At 43.5% G+C, this 27463-nt stretch overlaps 2 protein-coding genes across 14 annotated transcripts in view; both read right to left on the bottom strand.

The window, feature by feature from the left end:
* LOC115144392 (dystonin-like) overlaps positions 1-27463 on the bottom strand; it is a 129202-nt gene that overhangs the window by 45162 nt on the left and 56577 nt on the right. For 12 of the 13 annotated variants that reach the window (XM_065002625.1, XM_065002630.1, XM_065002626.1 and 9 more), the window contains 17 exons: positions 16961-17113; positions 12025-12258; positions 11490-11786; positions 10617-11165; positions 10005-10181; positions 8990-9113; positions 8338-8546; positions 7613-7930; positions 6845-7011; positions 6500-6656; positions 5231-5357; positions 4567-4617; positions 3824-4059; positions 3420-3549; positions 2788-2987; positions 2052-2553; positions 368-1836 (listed from right to left, as the gene is read on the bottom strand). In XM_065002625.1, the coding sequence (XP_064858697.1) occupies positions 368-1836; positions 2052-2553; positions 2788-2987; positions 3420-3549; positions 3824-4059; positions 4567-4617; positions 5231-5357; positions 6500-6656; positions 6845-7011; positions 7613-7930; positions 8338-8546; positions 8990-9113; positions 10005-10181; positions 10617-11165; positions 11490-11786; positions 12025-12258; positions 16961-17113 (5100 nt within the window). The remainder of the gene's footprint in view (positions 1-367; positions 1837-2051; positions 2554-2787; positions 2988-3419; positions 3550-3823; positions 4060-4566; positions 4618-5230; positions 5358-6499; positions 6657-6844; positions 7012-7612; positions 7931-8337; positions 8547-8989; positions 9114-10004; positions 10182-10616; positions 11166-11489; positions 11787-12024; positions 12259-16960; positions 17114-27463) is intronic. The other variant, XM_065002627.1, reaches the window with a different exon arrangement.
* LOC135561153 (uncharacterized) lies at positions 17342-26934 on the bottom strand. Its single transcript, XM_065002286.1, has 6 exons — positions 22293-26934; positions 20869-21500; positions 20606-20758; positions 18262-18411; positions 17803-18036; positions 17342-17380 (listed from the first exon to the last, which is right to left on the bottom strand). The coding sequence occupies exons 1-6, from the start codon at positions 26932-26934 to the stop codon at positions 17342-17344; spliced, it is 5850 nt and encodes a 1949-aa protein (XP_064858358.1).

Here is a 27463-nt window from a genome sequence, read left to right as displayed (position 1 = left end):
GTACTTGGATTTAATGTGGTACCTATTTTACTCCAAGTGTTACAAGAGGCTGTCAGACACTACGTAATGATATGTGTTCTTAATGGTTATTTTAGGGCAGTGCTGTATGTAAGGATGATATCTCTCTGGCAGGGTTATGTCATACAGTTGAGTGGTGGGGCTGGTGAAAGTGATCCCGCTAGAGTACAATAGCACAGCATGTGCTGTAATAACATGATACTATAATGTATCCAATGTGTGAGACATGAAATGAAAATTCATGGACATTCTTTTCCATCATTAAAAACCAAGAGGATTCACCATGTGTTGGCAACCAAGACTGATAATACAGTAAAGGCCTAGGAATTACATTTACTTGGCATCTTACCTTGAAAGCTTCCAGCTGTTGGTTGATGACATCAGTCTCCATGCCAACTGACCCCTGACCTTCCTCCTTGACCTCAGCCCCGCCCAGTTTGCTGGTGAACTGCTGTAGCTTGGAGTAAAGCTCATCCAGACGGGTGAGTGTGCTCCCCACCTCTTCCCCTCTCCCTTTAGCTCTGTCCATCAGCTTGCCACACTGCTTACTCAGACCATCCAGGTCTCTCTTCAGCCCCAGCAGGTCTGGGGAGGCCTCAGTCTCCAGCATCTTCTTACAGCTGTCCCCTCCCCGAGCCGTGTCGGCCATCAGCCCCTGCAGTTTCTCCACAAAGCCCTTGATACCGTCCTGCTGCTCCTTAAGGGTGATCAGGTCACGGCCCACAGAAGCCATGCTGTCAAGCTCGTCGTCTAGGTCTGCGAAGCGGGTGAACATCTCGCGGATGTTGGTCTGGAACTGCCCGATGCCCTGCAGCTTGCCCTCCAAGGTGGAGCAGGTCTCCCCTACATCCTTGCTGAGGGAGCCGTGCTCTTTCTCCAGGCTGTCGGCCTGCAGTAGGAGGTCGGTCACCCCGTCTGCCTCTGGGACATCAGCCACCAGGCCCTGGGCAAGGCTCTTCAGGTGCTCAACCTGGGTGTTGACTCCATCCAGGCTCTTCTGCTGGGCCTTCATGTTGGTCAGGTTCTTGTTGCTGTAGGCCTGGACCCCCAGTGATGTGTGGGCATCTAGCTGCTTCTTAGCCCCTGCCAGCTGGCCCTTGGCCTCATTGTGGGTGTCGTTGAACTCTTTCAGCCTCTGTGAGATCTTCTCCAGAGACTCTCTCTTGTTCTGGACCCCCTCCGTGACCCGGTCCACGCTCTGCCCGATGGCCGCCTTCTCCTCCCTGACGACCTCCGTGTCTGCATTGGCCACCTCCAGGAGGCTGTCAGCTGCAGTGTTCAGCTGCTCCACCAGGCCTCTGTGTTTGTCCACATCCTTCTGGATGGCCTTCAGCTGGGAGATGGAGCTCTCCACCTCCGCTGGGTCCACGCTGAGCCTGACGCTGCCCTCCCTGACTTCACACTCCTGGACCCAGGACTGGAGCTTCTCAGCGTGCTCGTGATACTTCTGGGCCCTCTGCAGCGCCCCCTGGAGCTTATCCTGGCGCTCAGCCGAGCTCTTCTTCACATCGTCCCAGTTGGAGCGCAGTGTAGCCAGCTGGCCCTGCATCGCCACCTTCTCTGCCCCGTCAGTGTTCTGGAGGAGGGTCTCTCCCTCCCTGACAATGGTGCAGTATGGTTCCTCGTGTTCACTGAGGGCCTTCTGCAGGGCACTCTGTTCTTTCAGGCTCTGCCGAAGGGTCTCCACCTGGGCCGAGATGGCCTGGGGTTTAGACTGCTCCTGGAGCTTCCCGTTCATCCACCCCTGGAAGTCTTTGGAGGCCTGGTGGAACTGCTGGGAGCTTGCGAATGCGGAGTTCAGTTGCTGGATCCGCTTCCCTAAAGAAGAGCATGTACATTTTTGTGATTTAGAGGCAGAGGAACAAAGCATACATGTATAATTCAGAATGGCAATGCCTCCCACATCATGAAATTCCTTCAATGGCAGTCAAATTGTCAGACATTAAACCACAGCTTTATAGCCTAAAGCTTCTCATTAAAGAGAAATAACATATCATATAACAAAATGAAGGCAAATTAAATCAAAGCCCAACCTGCTTTGTCCTCCAACTGTTTGAAAGGCTTGTTGACCCCCTCCAGCTGCCTGTCTAGGCCTGCTTTCAGGTAGTCCTCCGTGACCAGGGCAGAAAGCTCAGAGCAGAGGGTCTCAGCCTCTTTTAGCCTCTTCCTCTCCTCACTCAGCTGGCCAGAGATGGTGTTAGCCTCCTCCAGCTGCTTCTTCACCACGTCAGGCTGACTGCTAAGGGCCTGCTGGCTGTTGAGCCGGGTCTCCAGTGAGGCGGCGCTCTGGCTCAGGCTCATCAGCAGATCCTGGAACTGGCTTGACTTCCCCACGGCCTGGTCGATGAGGCCGGCTCTCTGGCCCAGCTGCCCAGTCAGGCCCTGCCATTTCTGGGTGACGGCGGCCAGTTGGTCCTTCACCACCTTCCCACCAGAGGAGGGGTCTTGCTTGCCTGATGTGCTCAGGATAGCAGCAGCAGCCTCGTGAAGCTGGTCAAACTGTGGCTTACGGCTGTCAAACTCGTTCAGGAGGATCTAGAGGGGAAAGTCAACATGAAATGAATAAAGAGCAAGCCTGGTGTTTAATACTGAACATAATGTGCAAAATGGTCTTAATAGATTTTGATTCATTCTGGCACACCTTAACATTTGGCCAGCAGACAAAAAATCATTAACATTAGCTTACGTCTGAAGTAAGGGACATTGACATTGAACTGTGCGTTGTGGTTATAATTTAAAAGGTAACTAATATGCCCCATAGTGAAGTACCTGGACTTGCTGCTTCTGTGTGTTGAGCATGTTGGGGTCCATGGAGAGGGGCCCCAGGACACTGAGCATCATATCCTTCTCTGAGAGCCACTGGCGGAGCTGCGGCTCAGTGGTCTGAAACACGTCCAGGTTCCTGTTGGACTCCTCCAGACGCTGCTTCCTGTCCTCCACCGACCCGCTCACATCCGCCCAGGCAGTATCTGAAGAACAAACAACTGTCAGCACAAAACACCCCTGCAACTTGAACTTTGCACAGCCCCCACAGATTAGGGTTTAGCTGTAGGAGTGTGCCAAGTCTGTAGGTGAGGGGGAGGCCAGGTATACTGACAAGGGGGAGCGGATGTGTGGACTGGACTGACACTAGGCAAAGCGCTCTGCATTGATACAGTAGATATTAACCATATGGAAACAGATAGATGGGATGGTGCATACTGCATACCAGAGGAGGCTGGTAGGATGAGCTATAGGGGGAGAGGCTCAATGTAATGGCTGGAAAGGAATAAATGGAACAATATCAAACACATCAAACATATGGAACCCACATGTCTGACTCCATCCCATAATTCCATTCCAGCCATTACAATGAGCCCATCCTCCTATAGCTCCACCCACCAGCCTCCTCTGCGGCATACCTATCTGTGACAGCATCTGCTTCCATTTTGCTGCTTCAGGAGAGTCTGGGTGTTTCTCAATCAGATGGAGAAGCTTCTCTCTCAGCTTCTGGAGCTGCTCGTGCTTTTGTTTCATGTCTTCCTCAAAGGCCTGAGAAAAAGAGAGATATATCGCTTGACTAAAACCATCATATATTTGACCTATTGGCTCCTCAGGCACTCTGAGATGCAAAGACTAGAGACAAGAGGCGCCTGCCTGAAACATTGGCTTCCCACAGAGCATTTTGCACACCATGAATAAAATGTGGTATTTTATATGATACCACTGGATGGATGGATTAAATCTCTACTGCAATAAAACGTAATGACAACAAGTAGTACACTGTAGAAAGTTTCTATGCAGACCAGGCCTTGGCTGAATCTACCTTCTGTTGCTCCAGTTGTGTTTTCATGGTGTCTTTCTCTGTGGACGCAGAGTTCCAGGATGCTGCTGTCTTCTTCATATCCTGCAGCCATGTTATCATGGTGTCTGTCTCCTTCTGGGCCTCTGTCACCTCCTGCACCAGGACAGACAGCTCTGTAGCCCGGCCCTTCAGCACTTCTCCCAGACTCTTGTGGCCCTCGTTGATATACGACATGTTTTGCTGTACCACCATCAGCTCTGTGTGTGGTTAGAGGTCAGAGTGTTAGACACTAAACAGGTTGCCTTTCATAACAACAATAACTTGGACAAGGCATTGCTGTAAGTAGTTACAGCCCTACTGGAAATGTATACACATCAAACATGTGTTGGTGAATGTATTGTGTTATATTGTTTTGCAGTGTGATCTAAATACAGATGGTTTGAAATGACTTTTTATATTATTGGAGGTATATAGAAAACGTATTGAACTCGTGTTCTTAAAACACTGAAATGCAATAAGAAGATTAAAAACGTGACATTTCCAGTAGGGAGAACCAAGGATAAGTACAGTATCCTTCCCAGCTCTGTGGAGGATTTCTAAATGTCCTTTAGATCAAGCCAAGACCTCAAACAGATCATTTCAACCTAACAAGCCATTAAATGTACCTTTGTGATGATGAGTTGATATGTTGTTATGATAATGTACAGGTCTGGAACACTGTATTTATACATTCCTAACACGATATACTGGTAGAGAAAATGTACCTTTATTAGTTAGGTAGGCATGGTTTCCGGGGCCATCACTGTTAGTAACAGCTGGTTGCAAAACAATAAAAAGCAAAATATCTTATTTGTTAAGTACAAATGTCAAAAGAAAACTAAACTCTATTGGGGTGTTTAATACATGGAAAAGATCATTGTACTGTATGATCAGTGTGGTTACATTTATATCAGGATCATGTTTTGTAGCGTACAGATGTAGGATCTTAATTTGAGCCACTCATCAAATCAAATGTATTTATCAAGCCCTTTTTATATCAGCAGATGTCACAAAGTGCTTATACAGAAACCTAGCCTAAAACCCCAAAGAAGAAGCCAGTTTGCTACAGAGGGAAACAATTCTGCAGAAAATGTGAATTACTCTGTGGATTATAATTAATGAACATTTTTGTAGGGGCTGATACATCGTTTTGTAAGGCAAAATCAAGCCTGAAATTTCAAAGTGGGAATTACAAACTTCAGAAGCCCTTTTAAACCTAAAATACAGCATTGCAGGAAAGTTCTCCAGGAACAGGGTGATCAAATTAAGATCCTACATCTGTACAGTGTAGCAAAATGTGTTGCAATCAACAATCTCTCAGTTTCATTGTTTTCTCATTATTGAACACTACCCAAACTGCTCCGAGGGAGTCAAACATTTTGAGAGTACCTGACTTATGCGACATCTTGGTCTTGGCTGGAGATGTGAGAACACTGATGAGGCTACATAGTGCAGATCCTTTGCTATTTATATCTTGGACAGCAGAGCCTTTGGTTGTCCATTCCTCCATTAGAGCCTGAGAAGAGATCAATCAAACCAATAACATAGTTTACACAACGCCATCCAGAATAGGGCTGCAATTTTCATACCTGCATTGAGAGAACACTGAATGAGTTTGTCATGAGTGAGTGTTTATTGTGAGAGGCAGGGCCAAACAAAGGACATTTGGAGCGTTGCATCATCCAGACTAAAATGTATTTCATTTTAATCTGTGCTTTTTCTCGTGACACAAATGATTCAATATGCCAATGTGTTATTAAGCATTGAGGGATTTGTGTTTTAATCTTTCACGTTTGACCTATTTTGTTATTGTTTGTCACTCTCTTCTTGCCTTTAATAGTTTTTTCAGTGACACACGCTGTAACAGTTCAAATCAGATTGGACGTTTTTCCCTGACGACTCCTATGTAAAACACTTCACATCCTTGTATTACTTTGGCATGGAAACTACTGTGAAGTTAGGGAGGACAAAATAGTAATATATCGCACCGCACTTCTCTGACTCCGTTACAAAACACATTTAGTGCCAAGCCTGTGATTTGAGACGTGAGAACACAAGTTATTTAAACTTTTCTATCAAGGCCATTTGAAGAACAAGTTGCACATTCACCTGGTCCTTTGTAACTTAGCTATGCAGTTGTCCTTCTTTGCACTAAGAACCAGGGTAGAACCAACGATTTATATATACACTAGATGACTGACAGGGGACGCTGTGTGTCTCCATGTTGGCACTCTACCACATTGTAGAAGATATTTAGGAAGCTATAGAAATGCATTTATTAATGTATTTTATTCTATTACAGACACCTTAATGCATACTTTTAAATTATATTATGTGAGATAAACATCAAAATAAATAAAAAATGATATGAAACCATTTTCCTTAAAGTAATATTTTGAGATTACTAATGTTACTACAACAAAACAATATTTAAATACAATGAATTTTGTCCTTGAAACATTTAATTGACATTTTAGAATTCCTGCTCCTAATGGGGAGTCCCAATAGGGTGGCTTCAAAGCATCTCAATGGCCAATGCCTGGCTTCAGCAATCCAGGGTTTGTATATATCATTGGGTAGAATATACCATTTCCATAATGTACATACTGTAAGTGAGGGAGCCTAGCTAATACAAGACTAGTCTGTCTGCTGACTTACATTGACTCTCTGCAGGTCCTTTCCTAGACTCTGCTCACTGCTGGTTGGCTGAACCACAGGGACTTTCTCTATCGTCTCCTCCAGCCACGTCCTGAGAGCTCCGGCTGCAGCCCTGAAGTCTCCCAGCTGGTCCTGGCAGGAAGACACCTCCTCCTCTCTGTGTCAGGGAAGGGAGAAGACAACCAGTCACATCACATTAAAGAGACATATCAAACATGCCAAAACAAGACTATCAACAGGCAAGAGAAAACAATCATGTGTGTCCTTTGTCAAATGAGAAGTATCCCCACAGTAACCTACACATGAGGACCAGCAGTTAGCTCTGCAACCGGCATCTTCACTTACTTCTCTTTCACTGTGATTTTGAAGGCATTGAAGGTGTCAGAGAGTTTGTCCATCTTGCTCTGAATCTGGGCCTTGCTTCCCTCTGGACCCATATTGGCCAGTTCCTTTGACAGCATCTGCAGCATTTCCACATCCTTGTCATGTTCGGCCAACTCAGTGTTAGTATCCTACAGAAACATTAAAATAGTTAGTAGATCATTACTGAGCAGTGTGTGGTTGAACATGTGCCATTAAAGGGGCAATCTGCAGTTGTTACATCCATTTTTTGACTTAATGATATGTACCAAGTGATTCTTAAAGAATATAACTTAGAAATGCCTCATGAGCTTAATTCAACTGTCGTACCACATCAGAACTCAAAATATCAGCTTGTTATACTGTAAACAATGTAAATGTAAACAAACACTATATAGCCTCCAAACATGGTTAAAACTATCATTGCGATATCATGGATGGGTATTTTTTGCATCCATGGCCCTGTCTATGGGCTCCGAGTGGTACAGAGGTGCATCTGAGTGCTAGAGGCATCACTACTTTTACTTAGCCTTTATTTAACTTGCCAAGTAAAATAAAGGTTCAATCAAATCAAATAGTGTGGTTGCATTTCTCCAGCCCCATCCCTCAGTTTTTTACTGAAACTGGGTCTTGGAGTCCACTGATATTTATTTCAACTGCTGATTGCCGCTTTAAATGAACATATATCCTTTTAGAAAATATGTTCTGCTGAAAACATGTTCAAAGGATGAAACATATTTGATGACTAGCTACCTGCATGAGCTGCGAGAGCTCGTTGACGTTTTTCCCTGGTCCGTCTGTTTCAGAGAGGGCCTGAGAGCGCTTGAGCACAAACTGCTGCACCTTCTCCGTTGTCTTCTCAAACTCCTCCACCTTGTCCTTCAGCTGCTCCAGCTGGCCCTGCTTGTGTTTGTGCTTGTCACAGGCGTCAGAGAAGCGCTGAGACAGGGCGTCCATTTTGGACTGCAGCAGAGCCGCTGCAGCGGGGTCAGCTGTCTCCACAAACTTCTTAACCTTGGCCTTCATGGCAGAGATGCTGCTCTGGCGACTGGAAATATCCTGCTCCAGAGCCTGGAAGAGAAACACAATGGTTGAATTAGATTTTAGAGCCATTCTAATGCTTTAAAAGTGTTTCATAGTTAAGGTTTCATCATCTGTAGAAGTCAATGTAGAGACCACAGGAGGCTGTTGAGGGGAGGATAGCGCATAATGACGTGAATGAAGTGATTGGAATGGTATCCAACACAAGGAAACCATGTGTTTGATGTGTCGATACCATTCCATTCATTCCAACCGTTACTATGACCCATTCCTCCCCAATTAAGGTGCAACCAGCCGCCTGTGGTAGATACACATCCAGAATCAACTGTTGAGCAAAAATGCCCAGTTACATTAAGGTGAAGCTATGGTGATAATGATGTTCTGTCTATTTGACTGGCAGAAAACAGTTCTGCAAAGTTAATGTTTACAGTACATACTGCCTCTTTGCTGAGCACATCTCCAATGACTGCTGAGTCCAGAGGGACTTGTCCTTTCTCCTTCACACTCTCCTCTACTCCCTCCATCCAGCTCATCATCTCATCCAGGCCATCCTGGACACTCAGGGAGCGGGTCAGGGTGATCTGAAGCTTCTCATTACGATCACTCACTGACTTAGACAGGTTGTCATACCTCTCCACAATATCATCTAAGAGCAGAGGCAATGGTTTTGGGTCAATGCTTGGCACTGGTAAAAGTTCATACCACTTTGGAATAACAATTCTTGAATTATGAGCAACTCAAGTCAGGGGTTTCACTGTTCTCTCTGTAAGACCTTCCAGCTAAGGTCATTCACATGGAAGAGATTACTGTATCATAAATATACAGCACATACAAAGAATACTTGAGAGTCGGCCAATAGCAATATGATTAGGAATAAGGTAAACAGACTTAACATTCCAATACTACTATTTCACTCCAACATTTCTGAATTGCTATTTCACGGTGTCAATGATAGTAACCACACATTGGCTGTGGCACTATATTATCAAGTATTTCATTGTAAATATTCACTATATTATCAAGTATTTCATTATAAACATTTCTCGAAATATCATTGGATGAGAATCCATACTTAGTCTGATCACTTACCTACTGTTTCATGGATATGGTCCTGATTGGTCAACAAGTCCCCCTGGGCAGTGACCAGAGAGTCAGCTGTTTTGCGGAGTGTCTCCACAGCAGTCTGACGACCAGTAGTCTGACCCTGCAGACCCTGACCATGACAAACACAGACACAGAGGATCGATGACAGTCAACATGACAGTCAACATGTGTCACAGACAAGCCATACTGCTCCATATAGATATACTGTATAATTTAACTCCAGCTATACTATATCATTACAAAAAATGCTGTAATTATACAGATTTAAAGCTAGGGACAACTATTATGTATAAGCATCTAAAAATGAATTGTGTCATTCAAGCACTCAAATACTGGAACTATACTACTGCAACTGTACATACAGTTTGCTGCACTGCTTCACACTCCGAGGGAAACATAGCATTGTTCTGACATGATTTTGTTACCAAAACCACAAGAGACACTTCTACATTCTTGAGTTTCAGGCGTCTCCAATCTCTCTATATCTCTGAGTCACTGCAATGCAACTCCCTAGAGAGATGTAATGAAACAAGACTCCCTCTCTCACTACATGACATACTTTCATTTGCAAGCTAGCTGAGCTGGACTCAATGTTGATGTACTGCAGGTACATCATCTATTTCAGGATAATAGGCATTCTCTACGCCTCTGTCCAGTCCAACTCCAATCGTGAACCCCCTCACCCTCCACCCCTCCTCAAAGGCATACGCAAGCAAATGTACCCATGGCTAAGCTATTCGTGTCTTCGGACTGCTGGGAGGTTTGAATGTGGACCTATAAATAGCAGTGTTGTTTTAAAGTGAGTGGAAACACTGTATATGGAGAGGGGAGTCTGAAGCAGTGTAATGACCTCTAAACCCATTCAGTTCTCAGAGCCATCAGTGAGTAAACTCTGAAAAAAAGCTGTTGTGTAAACAGCTATTCCTCCACTTGCCCTCTACCTCTGAGTCTGTTATGTGATGTGTGTTGATAAAGGTGTATTTTTAGAGTTTCATCATGCCTTGGTGTCCTCCAGCTGTTTCTGTAGGGTTTGAGGGTCGGCAGCGATGGCCTCAGACTGCTGCCTTCTGGCGTCCTCCTCTGAGTTGTTGAGCCACTTCAGGAGACCAGCAGCCGAGTCCTCATACTTCTTGTACTTGTCCACCACGTCTCTGAGATTGTTGCCAAGATCATTGCACTGAAATAAATGAATTTATATGTTGATTGCTATGGTAGTTACTAACTTTGAATGCATGGAGCATTGACCGCCTACTCTCTTATCAGCATCTAAAAAAGCAGGACAACAATTTAGTGTATAATGAAAGAGCATATAAACTGAATTATTTTTAAGATGCAGGGTTACACAAAATCAACCTTTCCTTCTCAATATGAGAGTGAACCAGTGTTGTGAAACAGAACAATAGCTCCTTTGTTTTCATTTTGTTCAAAGAGAAATGCTTCCCCCGTGTGGTGTGAATAGGTTATTACATTCCTTTTAAAAAATCCATTCAATCGGCTCTCATTCATTCCTGGTGCTACCAATGTGGTTCAGTGAACAACGTGCATGTGATCATTAACTAGGCTTTAGCTCAGAGGGCTAAAACAGTCTTACTAGTACTGGTATAGAGTTTACCTGAGAGTGTAGGGCTTTGAAGCGACCAGCAGCTGAGTCCAGCTTCTCCTTCACAGCAGCACAGGTTGCAGTGGTATCCACCTCCAGCTGGGCATCTTTCCCACCAGGGTCCATGCGTCCACAGGCCTTCGCCACGTCCAACACCTTCTGTCCTGAGATGGTGATGAACCGCAGGTCTCCCTTGTGGGAGATGACGTCCTCAGAGAAGCTCTTCTGTCTCCGGAGCTTCTCTGTGAGGTCGTTGAGAGCTCCAGCAGGGGCTCCCAGCTCCTCCACCTCCTCCTCGGCCTGCTGCAGCCAGCCCTCAAACTCCTCACAGTCTCCCTGGAACTTCTTCAGCTCCTCCTGAACCTGGACCATCTGCTTCATCTGCTGTTCTGCCTGGGTAAGGGAAGAGTCGTACCGTCCTTTCAGCTCCTGGATGTCCCTCTGGAGCTTGTCCTTATCCGTGGGCGACAAGGCATGAGCCTGGTGGTCCAGCAGAGCCTGGGCTGACTGGGTGGCCATGATCAGCTCCTGTTGCTGGGATAAGATCTCCTGGTGACGAGCCTGGAAAGGCGAGAGAGAGTCCATTCAAATTCAAAAAGCTTTATTGTCAAAGTTACAGAACATAATACAGAAAATGATCACATGATAAACATCAAAACTGAAATTTAACACACAAGACAAAAGATGCATATCAAATATAAAATAAAGTGGAAAAATCGCATTTCAATACAAAAGTATTTTGTGTGACAATGTGACTTGAAAAGATGAAAGAGAAGGTCAATGCAGCTATTAGAAAAAGGGACCTGAGTCATGTGTATCCAATGAATTTAAGTGACAACAAGCCACTATGAATCAAGCACCACCAGAGAGAATAGGTTCATTTACCTTGACTCTGTCATACTGCATTTCCAGGTCCAATTCTGGGGTCTTCCCTGTGGCCTGTCCCTCAGTGTCGTTGTCTGTAGTCTGGAAAGCGTTTCCATTGTTTCCATTGGGGTCATCATCCTCACCCAGAATGTTCTTGGCCGAGGTCTCCGACTGCAACGCCATGTTCCCGTTCTGTATACCCATATGGTCTGTCTGTTCGCCCCCCATCACTTTCTCATTCCCCATGTTGTTGATCCAGTCCAGCAGACCCTCAATCTTGTTCTTGCTCTCCTCAAGCTGCTCAACCGCAGCCTCCTAAACAGGTAGAATATAGAGAGTTAAAAGATGTTTAAGTTACATGTTTAAATCGATGAGATCTATACATTTTGACATAGATATTTTAAGTAGGCAATCATCAAGCAGAGTAACATGTGTCTTTAAGCGGATCCATCTTTTACTGTAAACTACCTACAATAGAAAGTTGAATTGTCACGATTCAGGTCCAGACATATGGATAATGTTGAAGTATGCAAAATACAATATGTTTTCCAACCTTCTCAGTCTCCTGTTTGATAGCAGTGGTCACAGACTTCTCCAGGTCTTTCCTTGACTCCTCGGCCCGTTGGTTGATAAGTTTGACCTTGCTCTTGGCGTCTTCCAGCTTGCTCTCAATGGCAATGATCTGATCTGGGGTCAGCTTAGACCGATTCTCATCCAGGAACTTCTTGGAGCTACTGATGACCTCATTCAAGGCACTGCCATTGGTCAAGATGTCTTTCTGCAAGGCCTGGACATTTAACATTTAACAAACACAGATGCAGAAAACATAATAAAATAAATATTCATTTATAAATTGGTGAACCCATCAAACAAGATTCAGTATAATAGCAATACATTTGTAAAACAATGTGTATAACTGTTTATACCATGGTATTGTTGAATACTTGTTTCTGATTGGCTTGAAGGGCATTCTAGAACGTGCATTATTTCCCTATAACACACGCTATATTTGCACTGTAGAATTCAATGGCTATAGTTAATTCGCACATGTTCTATGTTTGAGCTGCTTTTGAAATGATTGGCATTGTTGAATTCGATTTTCATAACGGCAAGCTAGGGCTGATAGTTTTGTGAAACATTTTGTGAAACATCACAGCACAGTTGAAAAATATATGGCAAATAGATATCAAAACTGGATGGTCTTCAGCGATAGATGGGAGGGGTTGAGTGGAGCTGAATGTTGGGACTAAAAACAAACAAAAGAGAACTATTGTAAAATATACTAAGTGGCTGTTCCACTGGATGTCATAAGGTGAACGCACCAATTTGTAAGTCGCTCTGGATAAGAGCGTCTGCTAAATGACTTAAATGTTAAATGTTAATACTATGTCCGTAAAATGTACAGTACCAGTCAAACAGTTGGACACACCTACTCATTCAATGATTTTTCTTTATTTGTACTATTTTCTACATTGAAAACTATGAAATAACACATGGAATCATGTAGTAACCAAAAAAAAGTGTTCAACAAATCAAAATGTATTTTAGATGATAGATTCTTCAAAGTAGCCCACCTTTGCCTTGATGACAGCTCAAATCAAATCAAATGTTATAGGTCACATACACATGGTATCAGATGTTAATACGAGTGTAGCGAAAGGCTTGTGCTTCTGGTTCCAACAATGCAGTAATATCTAACAAGTCATCTAACAAATTCACAACAACTACCTTATACACACAAATGTAAAGGGATGAATAAGAATATGTACATATAAATATATGGATGAGCGATGGCCGTGCGGCATATGCAAGATGCAGTAGATGGTATAGAGTACAGTATATACATATGAGATGAGTAATATAATATGTAAACATGATTAAAGTGGTGTCATTTAAAGTGACTAGTGATACATTTATTAAGTCCATTTATTAAAGTGCCAGAGATTTGAGTCTGTATGTTGGCAGCAGCCTCTCTATGTTAGTGACGGCTGTTTAACACTTTGATGGCCTTGAGATAGAAGCTGTTTTTCAGTCTCGCGGTCCCTGCTTTGATGCACCTGTACTGACCTCGCCTTCTGGATGATAGCGGTGTGAACAGGCAGTGGCTCGGGTGGTTGTTGTCCTTGATGATCTTTCTGGCCTTCCTGTGACATTGGGTGCTGTAGGTGTCCTGGAGGGAAGGTAGTTTGCCCCTGGTGATGCATTGTGCAGACCTCACTACCCTCTGGAGAGCCTTGCGGTTGTGGGCAGAGCAGTTGCTGTACCAGGCAGTGATATCGACCGACAGGATGCTCTCGATTGTGCATCTGTAAAAGTTTGTGAGTGTTTTAGGTGACAAGCCAAATTTCTTCAGCCTCCTGAGGATGAAGAGGCGCTGCAGCTCCTTCACTATGCTGTCTGCGTGGCTGGACCATTTCAGTTTGTCCGTGATGTGTGCACCGAGGAACTTTCCACCTTCTCCTCTGTCCTGTTGATGTGGATGGGGGGGCTGTTTCCTGAAGTCCACAATCATCTCCTTTGTTTTGTTGATGTTGAATGAGAGGTTATTTTCCTGACATCACACTCCGAGGGCCCTTACCTCCTCCCTGTAGGCTGTCTTGTCAATGCTTTGCACACTCTTGGCATTATCTCAACCAGCTTCACCTGAAATACTTTTCCAGTCTTGAAGGAGTTCCTACATATGCTGAACACTTTTTGCCAGCTTTTCCTTTACTCTGCGGTCCAACTCATCCCAAACCATCTCAATTGGGTTGAGGTCGGGTGATTGTGGAGGCCAGGTCATCAGATGCAGCACTTCATCACTCTCCTTCTTGGTCAAATAGCCCTTACACAGCCTGGAGGTGTGTTGGGTCTTTGTCCTTTTAAACAACACATGATAATCCTGTGGTTCATTGCCCCTAAGCTCAATTATATTCATTAATAACATTAGTGAAGTGGGCCAACCTTTGTGATTTACAGCACCCTACTAGCATGGAGGGACTGTAAGAAATACCTGGGCATTTCCTCCCAAATATGTTCTCACTCGCCTATAGTAGGCAGCCCAGACTTGCCAAAAGCCCTGAGGGATGCCAACTTTAATCTTTGGCATACTCTAGGAATCAGGACCTTTTCAGATCTATTTCATCAGAAAACCACTACACTGAAATCCTTTCAAGAGCTCTGCAGTGAATTCAATGTGCCAAGATCCCATTAAAAAATATATATATCTTCAAATTAGTCATGTAATTTCCTCATTTACTTCCAAGAGGAGGTTTAGAACTCAGTTGAACGAAGTTGAAACCCTTCTTGACACAGCACAATCCCTTAATGGCAAAATATCTTACATCTATAGACTCCTTTCTGAGAAAGGAGGCTCCTCCTTTACTCCTTTGAAAATAATCTGGGAAAAGGACCTTGGTCTGACTATCAGTGATGAGTTATGGGCAGAGGTTTACGACAGGGTATACTTCTCCTCTACTAATGTAAAAATGAAAGAATCTAATTACACATTTTTGTACACATTTTATTACACTCCTTTGAGACTCCATAGAATGAAAACAGACATGTCTCCTAACTGTAAAAGATGTACCTCTGAAAGTGGAACCTATATGCATGTATTTTGGAGCTGTAGAGAGATTGCCAGATTCTATACATACTGCTGCACAGAAAATACTAGATGTACAGTTTGATATGATCCCGTGTATCTATCTTCTTAATGCCCAGCAGGACTTTGTTCTTGATCCTGACAGAAAAAATGTTTTTATGCTAAGAAATGTATTCTTCTATTGTGGGCCTCTAATACCTCTCCTACATTTAAAATGTGGATTGACCAGATTGTTGACGTTCTCCCTCTTTAAAAGCTCACTTATGACCTCCACAAGAGACAGCCCAAGTTTGATAGACTCTGGTCTCCACTAGTCAACTATATTTCAAATTGGACAGAGTGAATGGGGAGATACATTGTGTAAGGTGCTGTAAAATCTAAAAACGAATTATTTGCTCGTCGTCTCAGCGAAGGCTAGAAATAGCTAATAAGAACCTTGATAGTGCTGCTGCAATGTTTCATTTTTAATTGTTCTTTGTGTGTATGTGTATGTACATGTATGTATGTGTGTGTATATATATATATATATATATAAAATAACTATTATTTATTATTAGTATTATTTTTTTAAGCCTGTCACATCTGTGAATGTGGAATGTGTTGTGTTGGTTGATTTGAAAAACAAGAACTTAATAAAACTTTAAATTGAAAAAATAAACAAATGATAGTCCCACTAAGCACAAACCAGATGGGATGGTAAATCGCTGCAGAATGCTGTGGTAGCCATGCTGGTTTAGTGTGCCTTGAATTCTAAAAAAATCACATACAGTGTCACCAGCAAAGCACCCCCACACCATCACACCTCCTCCTCCATGCTTCACGGTGGGAACCACACATGTGGAGATCATCCATCCAAAAATCTCACATTTGGACTCATCAGACCAAAGGACAGGTTTACAGCGGTCTTTCATGGCCCAAGCAAGTCTCTCCTTTTTATTGGTGTCCTTTAGTAGTGGTTTCTTTGCAGCAATTCGACCATGAAGGCCTGATTCACGCAGTCTCCTCTGAACAGTTGATATTGAGATGTGTCTGTTACTTGAACTCTGTGAAGCATTTATTTGGGCTGCAATTTCTACAGCAAGCGGCAGAGGAGAACCAGCAAGCGTGAGAGCCAGTTTCATAATAGCGCTTGCTGGTTTTTGCGACTGAACTTAAAGAAACTTTCAAAGTTCTTGATATTTCCCTGATTATTTGAGCTGTTCTTGCCATAATTTAGACTTGGTCTTTTACCAACCTGTATACCAACCCTACATTGTCACAACACAACTGATTGGCTCAAAATAATTAAGAAGGAAAGAAATTCCACAAATGAACTTTTAACAAGGCACACCTGTTAATTGAAATGCATTCCAAGTGACTATCTCATGTAGCTGGTTGAGAGAATGCCAAGAGTGTGCAAAGCTGTCATCAATGCAAAGGGTGACTATTTTGAAGAATCTCAAATATAAAATATATTTTGTTTTGTTTAACACTTTTTTGGTTACTACATGATTCCATGTGTGTTATTTCATAGTTTTGATGTCTTCACTATTATTCTATAATGTAGAACATAATACAAATAAAGACAAACTGTAATGAGTAGGTGTGTCCAAACCTTTGACTGGTACTGTATATATATATTCCCATTCCCAGTGGCCATGGTAAAAAATGGATTATCAACTCGGGGCTCTATGCGTTCTATGGAAAATAATGCACCTCAGTTAGCGCGTCGTGGAACACACCTTGCACATTGTTCATTATTTTCCATAGAACGCATAGCGCCTCGACTTCGTCTCGGTCCTAACAACACCGGCTTCTCTGGCATTATCACTTAAGTATACGATAAAAAAAGAAAAAATACTGTAGCCGTACACTCTGAAGCTCAGATGCAATTGATTGACTAGTTAACCAGCATGTTTTACTGAACCTGATGCTCTTGCTGCACATGCTGCAGGTCTTCCACACTCGCTGCACCCTTGGTCTGCTGCTGATGGCCTATCAGACGGTTCTCTGTATTGGTCAGGTTGTCACACAGCTCCTGCAGCTTGTCTGAGAGCACCTTCTGTTTCTCCTCCATGTCCTGCACATATCAGAGATCAATGTTACTATGTTACACTCCACCCAACAGGTCTCAGTTTACACTACATGTTACGTACTAATCATACCCGGACATTTATAGAAAGTCAACCCCCTAGGACAATGGTCTGAGTATGCTGTAAACATGCTAGCCACACAACAAGCCAGATCTCTGACTTGGTAAAGAAGGAGGACGGGTCCAGTAGACAGCAATAGGACATTCACAAGTGTGTTAGTGCTGACTGAGGTTGGTGGGGGAAAACGTCCCCCACTGAAGATGCATTTTGAGTTTATCATCTGGTGTTTAGAGTTCAAAGGTGTCTTGAAGCCTGTGAAACGTGAACACGACCAGGAGAAAGGTTAGCGTTTGGCAGTGGTCAAGCAGTGATCTTTGTGTTGTTAAAAGACAAATGCAAATAGAGTCATTTCTAATTAAAACACATTCAAAGCACATCATTCTAAAGCTTACTTAATGAATTCTAGTGACATACAATATTATGTTATAGATATTCAAAAATATATAGCAATACAATAATTAGTTTATATATCCATAAAATACATAAACAACCACACTTCACTCTCATGCTCACCTCACTTCAACCAATACATTTTCATAGTTTTCTCAACAAACTGAAAGCGACTCTTTCCAAGGTGCAATGGCCCTAATTGTAAAATAGTAATTTGGCTCCAAACCTTCTGCTGACTCTCGTCCTCTCTGATCTCCAGATGATGTTCCAGGGTACGTCTCTGTTTGGCCACCCTCTCCATCTGTTCCTTAAACGCCCTCTGGGTGGCGCTGAGAGATTTGAGGAGGTGCCTGCTCTGGGTCGGACTCAGGAACTGAGCATGCTCTGAGATAAAGTACTGGATGTCAAACGCAGTGTCCTCCAGATGTCTGTGGGTCCCTGACAGATTAGTCTCCATGCCCTAGAAACACAGACAGAGGAGGTCATGGATGTGGTAGGAATCAATCAACACAACTCATTGGATGTTTAAATGTAATGCATACATGCAATGTCTATTACAATATATTGTGTCATTCAAGGGAAAAACAACAAACTTTTATTTATTTTCATCCATATAACCTTCAAATACTGTGTTTGACAACTCTAGGTGAATAAGGAACATGGAGAATAAGGTATTAAAATATACCTTGTTCTTTTGGATCATGTCTTTCACTGTGTCCACGTCAGATGTGTTCAGGATGTCGAGGTTGCAGGCCATCTCAGAGTTGTCATGAATACAGCCTGATAGTCTATCAAGGGTACTGAGGAGATCATGGTATGTTGACTTCAACTGGGCCTGAAAAACACAATGAAGACTCACTGTATTTACGTCGTATTTACTGCAGTTCAGTAACACAACTTCCTACAGATGTAGGATCTTAATTTGATCACCCTGTTGCAGGAGAACTTTCCTGCAATGCAGGAAATTTAAAACTTGTAGTATATTTGAGGTTTACAAAGGCTTCTGGTTGAAAAATGTATCAACCACCTCAAAAATATCCATTAACTATAATCTACAAAATAATTCACATTTCCTGTTGCTGCATGATTATTTTCCTGCTGTAGCAAACTGGCTCAAACTAAGATCCTACATGTGTATATCCAAACAATGAGAAACAAACACTGACCTTTCCTGTATCAATAGCCTGCCTTAGAACATGATTATTTTCTGCAGACATCTGGCAAACGTCTGCAAAAACTGGCTGCAACTCTCGAAAGGCTGAAGCCAGATCTTGGTGGATATGCGTGGGAACAAGCTCACTGGCAGACTTTAACAGCTGCTTGGTTATGTCCAGATCTCTGGTCAGAAAGCCAGACAGTGTAGAGAGATGTGCTTCCAACGACTAGAAACAGGGTGAATTTAGTCAGAAAATAGGAAAGTGACATGTAAGAAGTGGGTGAATATTGAGACAGATGCTCAATGCAAGGAGGAGAAACTTAGAAACAGAAATAAAGAGAGAAATTGAAGTGGCTAGAAAGTACCTGTAGGTTGCATATTATTTCACTGAGGGAGAGTTCTGATTGTGTATTCAAGCATTCAGCTGAAGTCAGAAGTTTACATACATCTTAACCTGTGTTTAAATGTAGTTGGCTTTCACAATTCCTGACATTTAATCCTAGTAAAAATTCCCTGTCTTAGATCAGTTAGCATCACCACTTTATTTAAAAAATGTCAAATGTCAGAATAATAGCAGAGAATGATTTATTTCAGCTTTTATTTCTTTCATCACATTCCCAGTGGGTGAAAAGTTCACACACATTCATTAGTATTTGGTAGCATTTCCTTTAAATTGTTTAACTTGGGTCGAACGTTTCAGGTAGCCTTCCACAAGCTTCCCACAATAAGTTGGGTGAATTTTGGCCCATTCCTCTTGACAGAGCTGGTGTAACTGAGTCAGATTTGTAGGCCTCCTTGCTCAAACACGCTTTTTCAGTTCTGCCCACACATTTTCTATAGGATTGAGGTCAGGGCTTTGTGATGGCCACCCCCGTGCCACCCCCGTGCTTCACGGTTGGGATGATGTTCTTCGGCTTGCAAACCTCCCCCTTTTTCCTCCAAACATAACAATGGTCATTATGGCCAAACAGATCTATTTTTGTTTCATCAGACCAGAGGACATTTCTCCAAAAAGTACGATCTTTGTCCCCATGTGCAGTTACAAACCATAGTCTGTTTTTTTATGGTGGTTTTGGAGCAGTGGCTTCTTTTGTGCTGACCGACCTTTCAGGTTATGTCGATATTTGACTCGTTTTACTGTGGATATAGATACTTTTGTACCTGTTTCCTCCAGCATCTTCACAAGGTCCTTTGCTGTTGTTCTGGGATTGACTTGCACTTCTTGCACCAAAGTACGTTCATCTCTAGGAGACAGAATGCATCTCTTTCCTGAGCGGTATGATGGCTGTGTGGTCTCATGGTGTTTATACTTGCGTACTATTGTTTGTACAGATGAACATGGTACCTTCAGGTGTTTGGAAATTGCTGCCAAGAATGAACCAGACTTGTGGAGGTCCACAATTCTTTTTCTGAGGTCTTGGCTGATTTCTTTTCATTTTCCCATGATGTCAAGCAAAGAGGCAGTGAGTTTGAAGGTAGGCCTTGAAATACGTCTACAGGTACACCTCCAATTGACTCAAATGATGTCAATTAGCCTATCAGAAGCTTCTAAAGCCATGACATAATTTTCTGGAATTTTCCAAGCTGTTAAAAAGCACAGTCAACTTAATGTATGTAAACTTCGAACCCACTGGAATTGTGATACAGTGAATTATAAGTGAAATAATCTGTCTGTAAACAATTGTTGGAAAAATTGCACAAAGTAGATGTCCTAACCGACTTGCAAAACTATAGTTTGTTAACAAGAAATGTGTGGAGTGGTTGAAAAACAAGTTTTAATGACTCCAACCTAAGTGTATGTAAACTTACGACTTCAACTGTATGGATAGTATTTTTGCTAAACTTGTATTACATTGTGTATGTGATAACAAACCTGAGATTCATCCAGATGACTTTGCAACTCCTCCATATTGTTACTCAGAGAGCCCTGCTGGGATGACAGGACATTCATGATCTCCTCTAGAACATCTGCATGATCCTGAAGTCTGCCAACACACTCCAGATAATCCTGGGTGGAGTACTGTTGCTGGAAATACATCATATTCATGAATAATACATAATCAATACATAATATGTCATATAAATTAAGAATAGTTCTTTTCTAGGCATTTATATGTGTTTCGAACATGAACTTACCCTGACTTTAGATTGAACTGCTTCAGCATTGCCTGTGTCTGAAATGGTTTCAACCTCTGTAGATTGACATAGGTCAGGAGCTTCCATGGGATCTGCCACGGCACCTTCAGCCTCATCTGATGAGCCCTCCTCCTGGAGGATCTCCAGGTTGTGTGGCCTGTCCTCGTGAGGAGCACCGCCCAGAATACTGCTCAAGGTTCCTATCACATCTCTGAGCATGGCAGGGTCTTGGCTTGAGGATACACTTTGAAGAACCTGCAGAAGCCGAGACTGAATCTGGGTCACATCAGATGGAGGGGTTTCTTCATGGAGGGGTTCCCCTTCCTCTTCCTCCGGACTAGTTTTACCTGAACGGAGAGGCTCCTGCTTCAACAGATCCCTGAGGAGATCTGGGCTACTACTTATCATAAGCCCAGGCGCTGCATCTGTCTCCTCACCAAAACCTCTTCCATGGGACTGTGGATTATCCTGTATAAGGTTGATGATGTCCTCCACTGCTTGAGTCTCAGCTTTTTGCAAGTCATCGACATCTGCCCCCTCCACTCTCATTCTCACCAGCTCATCTAAACCATTCCTTAGAGCAGTATAGATCGCCAACGCAGGTGGTGGGACACTATCATGTGTCATGGAGTCTGGTGGAACATCAACAGTCATCAGATGGGGATGATTCCCATCAGCACCACATTGATTCTGCCTACATGTAAATTCTGATCCGAGGCCAGGCTTTACTGGATGCCCTGAGGTCATTTCTGACGTTGAGGGTGTATTGGAGTGAGAGTCTGGTTGAGCATTAGCGGCCATCGGCTGGGGATGATTATCAACAGAACCACATTCATCTTGTTTAACATCTGATCTCATACCTGGCTCTTTTGCCTTTGATGGATTCCCTGGGGTCATTGTTGATGCTGACAACAAACTTGTATCGTTGCTACTTGTCTGTCCTGTCTGTGATGTCGCTTGATCAGTAATCTGTGAGAGACCATCATCAGATGAGCCTGCTTGTCTCCCTGGTTTGCTGTCACCACTCCTGCTTGATTCAACCCTGTCATTAGCTTTAGCTTCAACATTAGCGTTTGAATTTGGCAGGCGTTTATCAGTCAGTGTCGGATCAGGGGTGATTGTGCTAGATATCTCTTTAATGGGAGCAGTTTCTAACTGCTCTTGATCACCTATATCGTAGCTGTCTTTATTGTCACTGCCTGATTTTATGCTATGTACACTGGATACAATAGCTAAATCAGATAAGTTTGTCAACTGCACTGGAGTTTTTTTCTGAACGGTGGGGTTACTATGACTATACCCGTTTTGAGAGGATGTGGGCTCGATTTCGCCACCAACATCCCTCTCTGACTTCACTAGAGGTCGCTGAGGTGACACAGTGTTAAACGATGAAACTCCATCACCATTTATTACAGTTTTATCACCACTGACACCCACATCTCCGGACACTGTGCTTGTTACACCGCCAGACAAATCTCTTGGTGATGAGCTATCTATTCTCCGGTCTGACTCCTTCACTAGCTGGCTGGCTGGCGCCTGAACAGTGTTCTCCATTTTCCTTTCATCAGACAACAAATCACTATGTGATGAGCAGGACACGCCTGAGTCACTCTGAACAGGACTAACAGTCTGGTCCCCCACTATCTCACGGTATCCTGCTCCCAGCTGCCCATCACCCGGAGTGAAGCCCACCGCCTCGCAGGACATATCAGTGTCTCTCCTCAGAGAACTGCTACCGTCTTCCTCTGTCTGTCTCAATTCCTCAGCCTGGCGCTGAGGTGCTCCACTATCTCCACTATCGCTCAAACTGAGAGAGTTTGATCTGTTTGACAAAATGTAATTTTGGATGGAATTTCTAGACCCGGGGACAATGTCTGACAGTGGACTAGTGGGGGAATATGAGGCACTATCTTCCCTTAATGAAGATGTTGTTTCAAGTTCATGGATGACACGTCCCTCTGTTACCTGATCTGACAGGATAGGTGATATGATCTGTCTACATACAGGCCCATGACTAATGGTGAATGAAGGTAGTAAGGCCTTCTGTGAATCGCAGTTCTGTTCTTTGCTTCCTTCTGCATACAGATCTTCCCGTGCATGTCCATCCGTATTCTCTATCCATTCTTCCTCATCAGAGACATCAAGAACCAAAACCGACAGCTTTTTGTCTGTTTGATGCTGCCGTAAATTCTCAGCCTCATCATTGTCTATGAGGCCCAGACTCTGGGAATATGAAATGCTGTGAGTACAGTGTCTATCAGGGTGGATGATTGCTTTGTGTACTGGGTCTGAGTGAAGGACCTTTTCAGCCAAATCATCATCAATCATCGCTGAATCTAGTGCTGCACTCACACTAATAGTACATCCAGACTTGGGGTTATGTACACCCCCCAACATGCTGTGCTGTTCCATGATCTGCAGGGCTATCTGGGAGGATATGGAGCTTTTAGACACAACTTCTTTCAGGGTTGCCACTGTGCTTCTCTCTTCCTCTAACACATCTCCCTTGTGGAGCTGCAATGCCGACACCTCTAACACCGTCTCCTCATCCACAAGGCCCTTATCAAAAGGTGAGTCAAGATCACAGCGTTTCTCAGAAATTATATACAAAATGCCACCCTCTTCAACTTGGGGTCTGAGAAGGTGGGTCGCAAGTCCTCTCTCATCTGTATTGTCCCACACTACTTCTTCAGTGCATGGAAACGCTGTGGTCGTGTCAAGGGTGTCTGTCGATACAGTGGCCAATAGCGATGACTCAGAGTTGGTGTCCTTGTCTGTCTCACAGCCAGGTGTCACTGGATATGTGGGACGTTGTGGGGAACCTTGTGCAACTGAGGCCAAGGGCAGGCACAAAGTAGAGCTTTTCAGTACTGTTTGTGTGGCTGAACTTCCATTGAAAGTCCCTTTAGGTTGATTATCTGAAGCAATATCTGTTTCTGAATCCATTTTAAATGGTGTTGGGCTTGTGCTCATTGTGTTGGTTTGATAGATTCTGTCAGACACAAACCCCATTTCAAAGGAAGGCTGCCTGGTATTTTTTTCAGAGTCAATAGATATGGGTGATTCGTCTCTGAAACCGTGTCCTACCTCCATTTTGGAATGTTGTGCATTGTTTTCAGAGCTAGAATATTCCTTTTGTGCTGGCATCCTTTTGGAATCTGGTGCAGCTGAGGGGAAACTCCTGTCTGCGTCATTCACTGAGCACAATAGTGGGCGGGTTGACCTTTCCAAAATGATTTGTGTGGCTGACCCTTCATTGAAAGTGAAAGCCTCTTGTGGTTGATTATCTGAAGTTATATGTGAGGTTTCTACATCAATTTCAAAGGGTACTACACTTGTGTTGTTTATCTTCTTCTTCTTCGAAACAATTGCTTCAGAATCAGACTGCTGGATAGTCTTTTCAGAATCAACTGTGCAGAATCTAGGAGTTGAGCTTTCCAAAATGGTTTGTGTGGCTGAAACTCCATTGGCTGTATCTTTTGGTTGATTATCTGAATAAGTTTCCGAGGTGACTAAATCAATTTCAGTTAGCGCTGGGCTCGTACGGGTATTTTTACAAGAGCTAACCTCTACAGATGCTTCCTCTGTGAGGCCTTTTGCCACCACCTTTTTAGAATCCTTGGCACCTGATGTCAGGCGCATGTCTGTGTCATTCACAAAGCACAATCTAGGAGGAGCTGAGCTTTCCAAAACAGTTTCTGAAGCTGAAACTCCATTGACGGTCTCTTGCGGTTGATAATCTGAAGGTATTTCTGTAGTTTCTACACCAATTTCAAATGATGATGGGTTTGTACTGTTTCTGGTCTTTTGATATGTGCTATTAGACAAAACGTTGTCTTTAGAATCAGGTTGTCTGGCATTCTTTTCAGAATGAACAGCTACAGATGCTTCGTCTGTGACGCGTTGTGCTAGCAAGCTAATGTCTTTGCCACTCACTGAGCATGATTTAGTACGGGTTGAGCTTTCTGACATGGCTTGTGTGGCTGAATCTCCTTTTGATTGATTATATAAAGCTTTATCTGAGGTTTCTAAACCAATTTCAAAGGGTGATGGGCCATCAGACGAAACAGAATCATGCTGTCTGGTATTCTTAACAGAGCTATGAAACTTCTCTGTGTAATCGTGTGCTATCATCATTTTGCAATCCAGTGCACCTGAGGGCAAGCTCATGTCTGTGGAAGGAGTTTGTGTGGCTGAACTTCCAGTGAAAGTCTCTTTTGATTGATTATCTGAGGATTCTACATCAATTCCAATGGGTGCTAGACTTATACTGCTGGTGTTCTTTTGATAGATGCTAATGTCAGAATCAGGCAGAGTGGTATTGTTTACACAGTCAATAGCTGAAGGAAAATCCTCTGTTCCATCATGTGCTACCACCTTTACCACATTACTAGAAAATGCTTGATTGTCAGATTGCTTATAATCGGACTCCTCCTCCTTGAAGAAATTTGAAGCATGATGGTCTTTCATTGTTCCATCTGTTTCCTCGTTAATGTGCAAATATCCAAAATCCTCAGTATTGCTATCAAAGGACATCTCTGAATCTTCAGAAATGTCTTCTTTCAGTGAAATGTCCTCAAAAGTGGCATTACCAGGTCCAGTGTTGTATGCCTGGTTTCCAGTTGTCTCTACTGAAATGTCAACTAAAAGTTCTGCCATTTTAGTCAACTGTCCATCGAATATTAAAAGCCTTTGTCCTGATTTTGGATCCATGTAACTATTCATTGTGAGGTATGAGATAAATAACTGTTTTGCCTCGATGGAAGATGGGGTATTTATGTTCTCATAATCAATCTCATTATCATCTGTAGGGCGATGGGATCCTCCAATCTGAAGCTCTCTCAACATCAGCCAGTTAGAAAATCTGTCATTAAGGTCATCAACATCAGGAAAAACATCTGGTATTTCAATGGTTTTCAATACCTCTGCTGTGTGTACATCAATGAAACCATTTTGAGTAGCAGAGTTAATATCCACTACCTCTGAGTTTTCTGGTATGTAAAGGGATGCTATTTTCTGTCTATTGCTGAGCAGTTTGAATGCAAGCTGACTGGTGATGATTTCGTGCCGCAAAGAGGTGGAAACTGTCAAGATTTCACCAGAGTGAGGCCATAAAAGTCCCATGAGCCCCTTCTGTTTCTCCAGCAGCAAGAGTGCACTGCTAAAGCTCATCAAATCACACTGAACAGCCTCATCCACCGTTAGCCTTTTGCCATTCTGAGGGTTCACTATGCCTCCGTTTTGGGCCTGCTGGCTCAGTATCCCACTGGCAGTGTCTTGATCGATCAAGCCCTCTGACAGGGCTTGCTCTACGGTGAGCTTACGGCCTGTTTTGGGGTCGGCGATACCGCCTGCAAACAGCTGAGCACCCAGCAGCCTCAACGTAGTCTCTCTGTCAATCAACCCCTCATGAACCGCCCTAAGTACACTTATCTCCCTTCCGGATGTCAACTCTATGCCCCCATTGTGGCTCTTCTTCACCGGCAGCAGTCGCAGTCCAGTCTCCTCATCAACCACACTCCTCTGCACCAGCTGGGTGAGCGAGACCTTCTCTGCCGTGCCGGGGTTGATCAGGTCCTTCCATGTGTTCTGTCTCTCCAGGAGCTTGACATACAGAGGTGCAGGGATCAGGCCAAACTGAAAGGCCCTCTCCAGGGTCAGTACATCACCTGTGTAGGACACCCTCAACCCACCTGTAGCCAGCTGGATCTCTATAACCTTCATGGCGAGGCGCTCAGAGACGGCCCCCTCTCTAAGAGCTGCCATCACAGGGAGAGGTTCTGAAGAGAACGGAGGGCTCAGGATGCTCCGATTGGCTTCGTTGAGCTCTCTGAGCTGCTTCCAGGTGGCCTCGTCAATGAGGTTGTGATGGTAAGCTTCGTCCAGCTCCAGACTCATCCTGAACTGAGGCAGAACGAGGCCAGATGTGATGAGCTGAGCCTCCAGGAGACTGAGCCCAGTAGTATGGTCGATCATGCCGCTCTGGACAGAGCTAAACACAGAGTAGACCTCTATACTTCCCACTTCGAGAACGCCTTCAATGGTCTGAAACTCCTGTGGAAACATTAATTAAGCATTATGAGTAGACATATTCTCCATCAAATTTCAAAATCCAAAATGTTATGACAAAAATGGTATTGTTTATTTATAATTTACATTATTGTTGAGAAATTGCCAGACTAATTAAATTCACAGTGTATTCTAGAGCAAGGTGAAACATGTACTCACCCCTCAGACAGGCATTTGAATGTTAACAGTTCATACACAACAGTGCAAGGCTGTGTCAGTGTGATTCAACAGCAAGAAGAAGTGGATAATATAAAAGCTGGCATGCATCTGTGAACAGAATATTCACTATCTTGCAAAACAAGAGAGCAAGTTAGACACGACACATCAAGGCTGTTATATTTGGTTGTTGGTGACCACCTGTAAGAATGAAAAGGAGATCAGCAAAGCTTGGTTTCAATGATGGCTGTGAAAAGTCATAATGAGGCTGGGTGACATGAAACACTAATGCTCCTAGACCTAGAAGCATGTTTACAGCATACTCAGTATCAAAAAACTAATTTCCCTACTCTCGAGAAATCTACTTTCC

The sequence above is a fragment of the Oncorhynchus nerka genome, linkage group LG16 (genome assembly GCF_034236695.1).
Source record: "Oncorhynchus nerka isolate Pitt River linkage group LG16, Oner_Uvic_2.0, whole genome shotgun sequence".
In the NCBI taxonomy this organism is placed as follows: Eukaryota; Metazoa; Chordata; class Actinopteri; order Salmoniformes; family Salmonidae; genus Oncorhynchus; species Oncorhynchus nerka.
This window is presented reverse-complemented; position numbering and strand designations above follow the sequence as displayed.

Bases quoted from the DNA above. Each gene is read 5' to 3' on its own strand.
- LOC135561153 (XM_065002286.1), bottom strand. From the start codon at position 26,934: ATGTTTCCACAGGAGTTTCAGACCATTGAAGGCGTTCTCGAAGTGGGA. The intron at 21,501-22,292 runs GTGATAAAACTG...ATGTTCCACCAG, and splicing joins CGGAGATGTGGGTGTCAGTG to ACTCCATGACACATGATAGT. The intron at 18,412-20,605 runs GTTTGTTATCAC...TGTGTTTTTCAG, and splicing joins GTCATCTGGATGAATCTCAG to GCCCAGTTGAAGTCAACATA.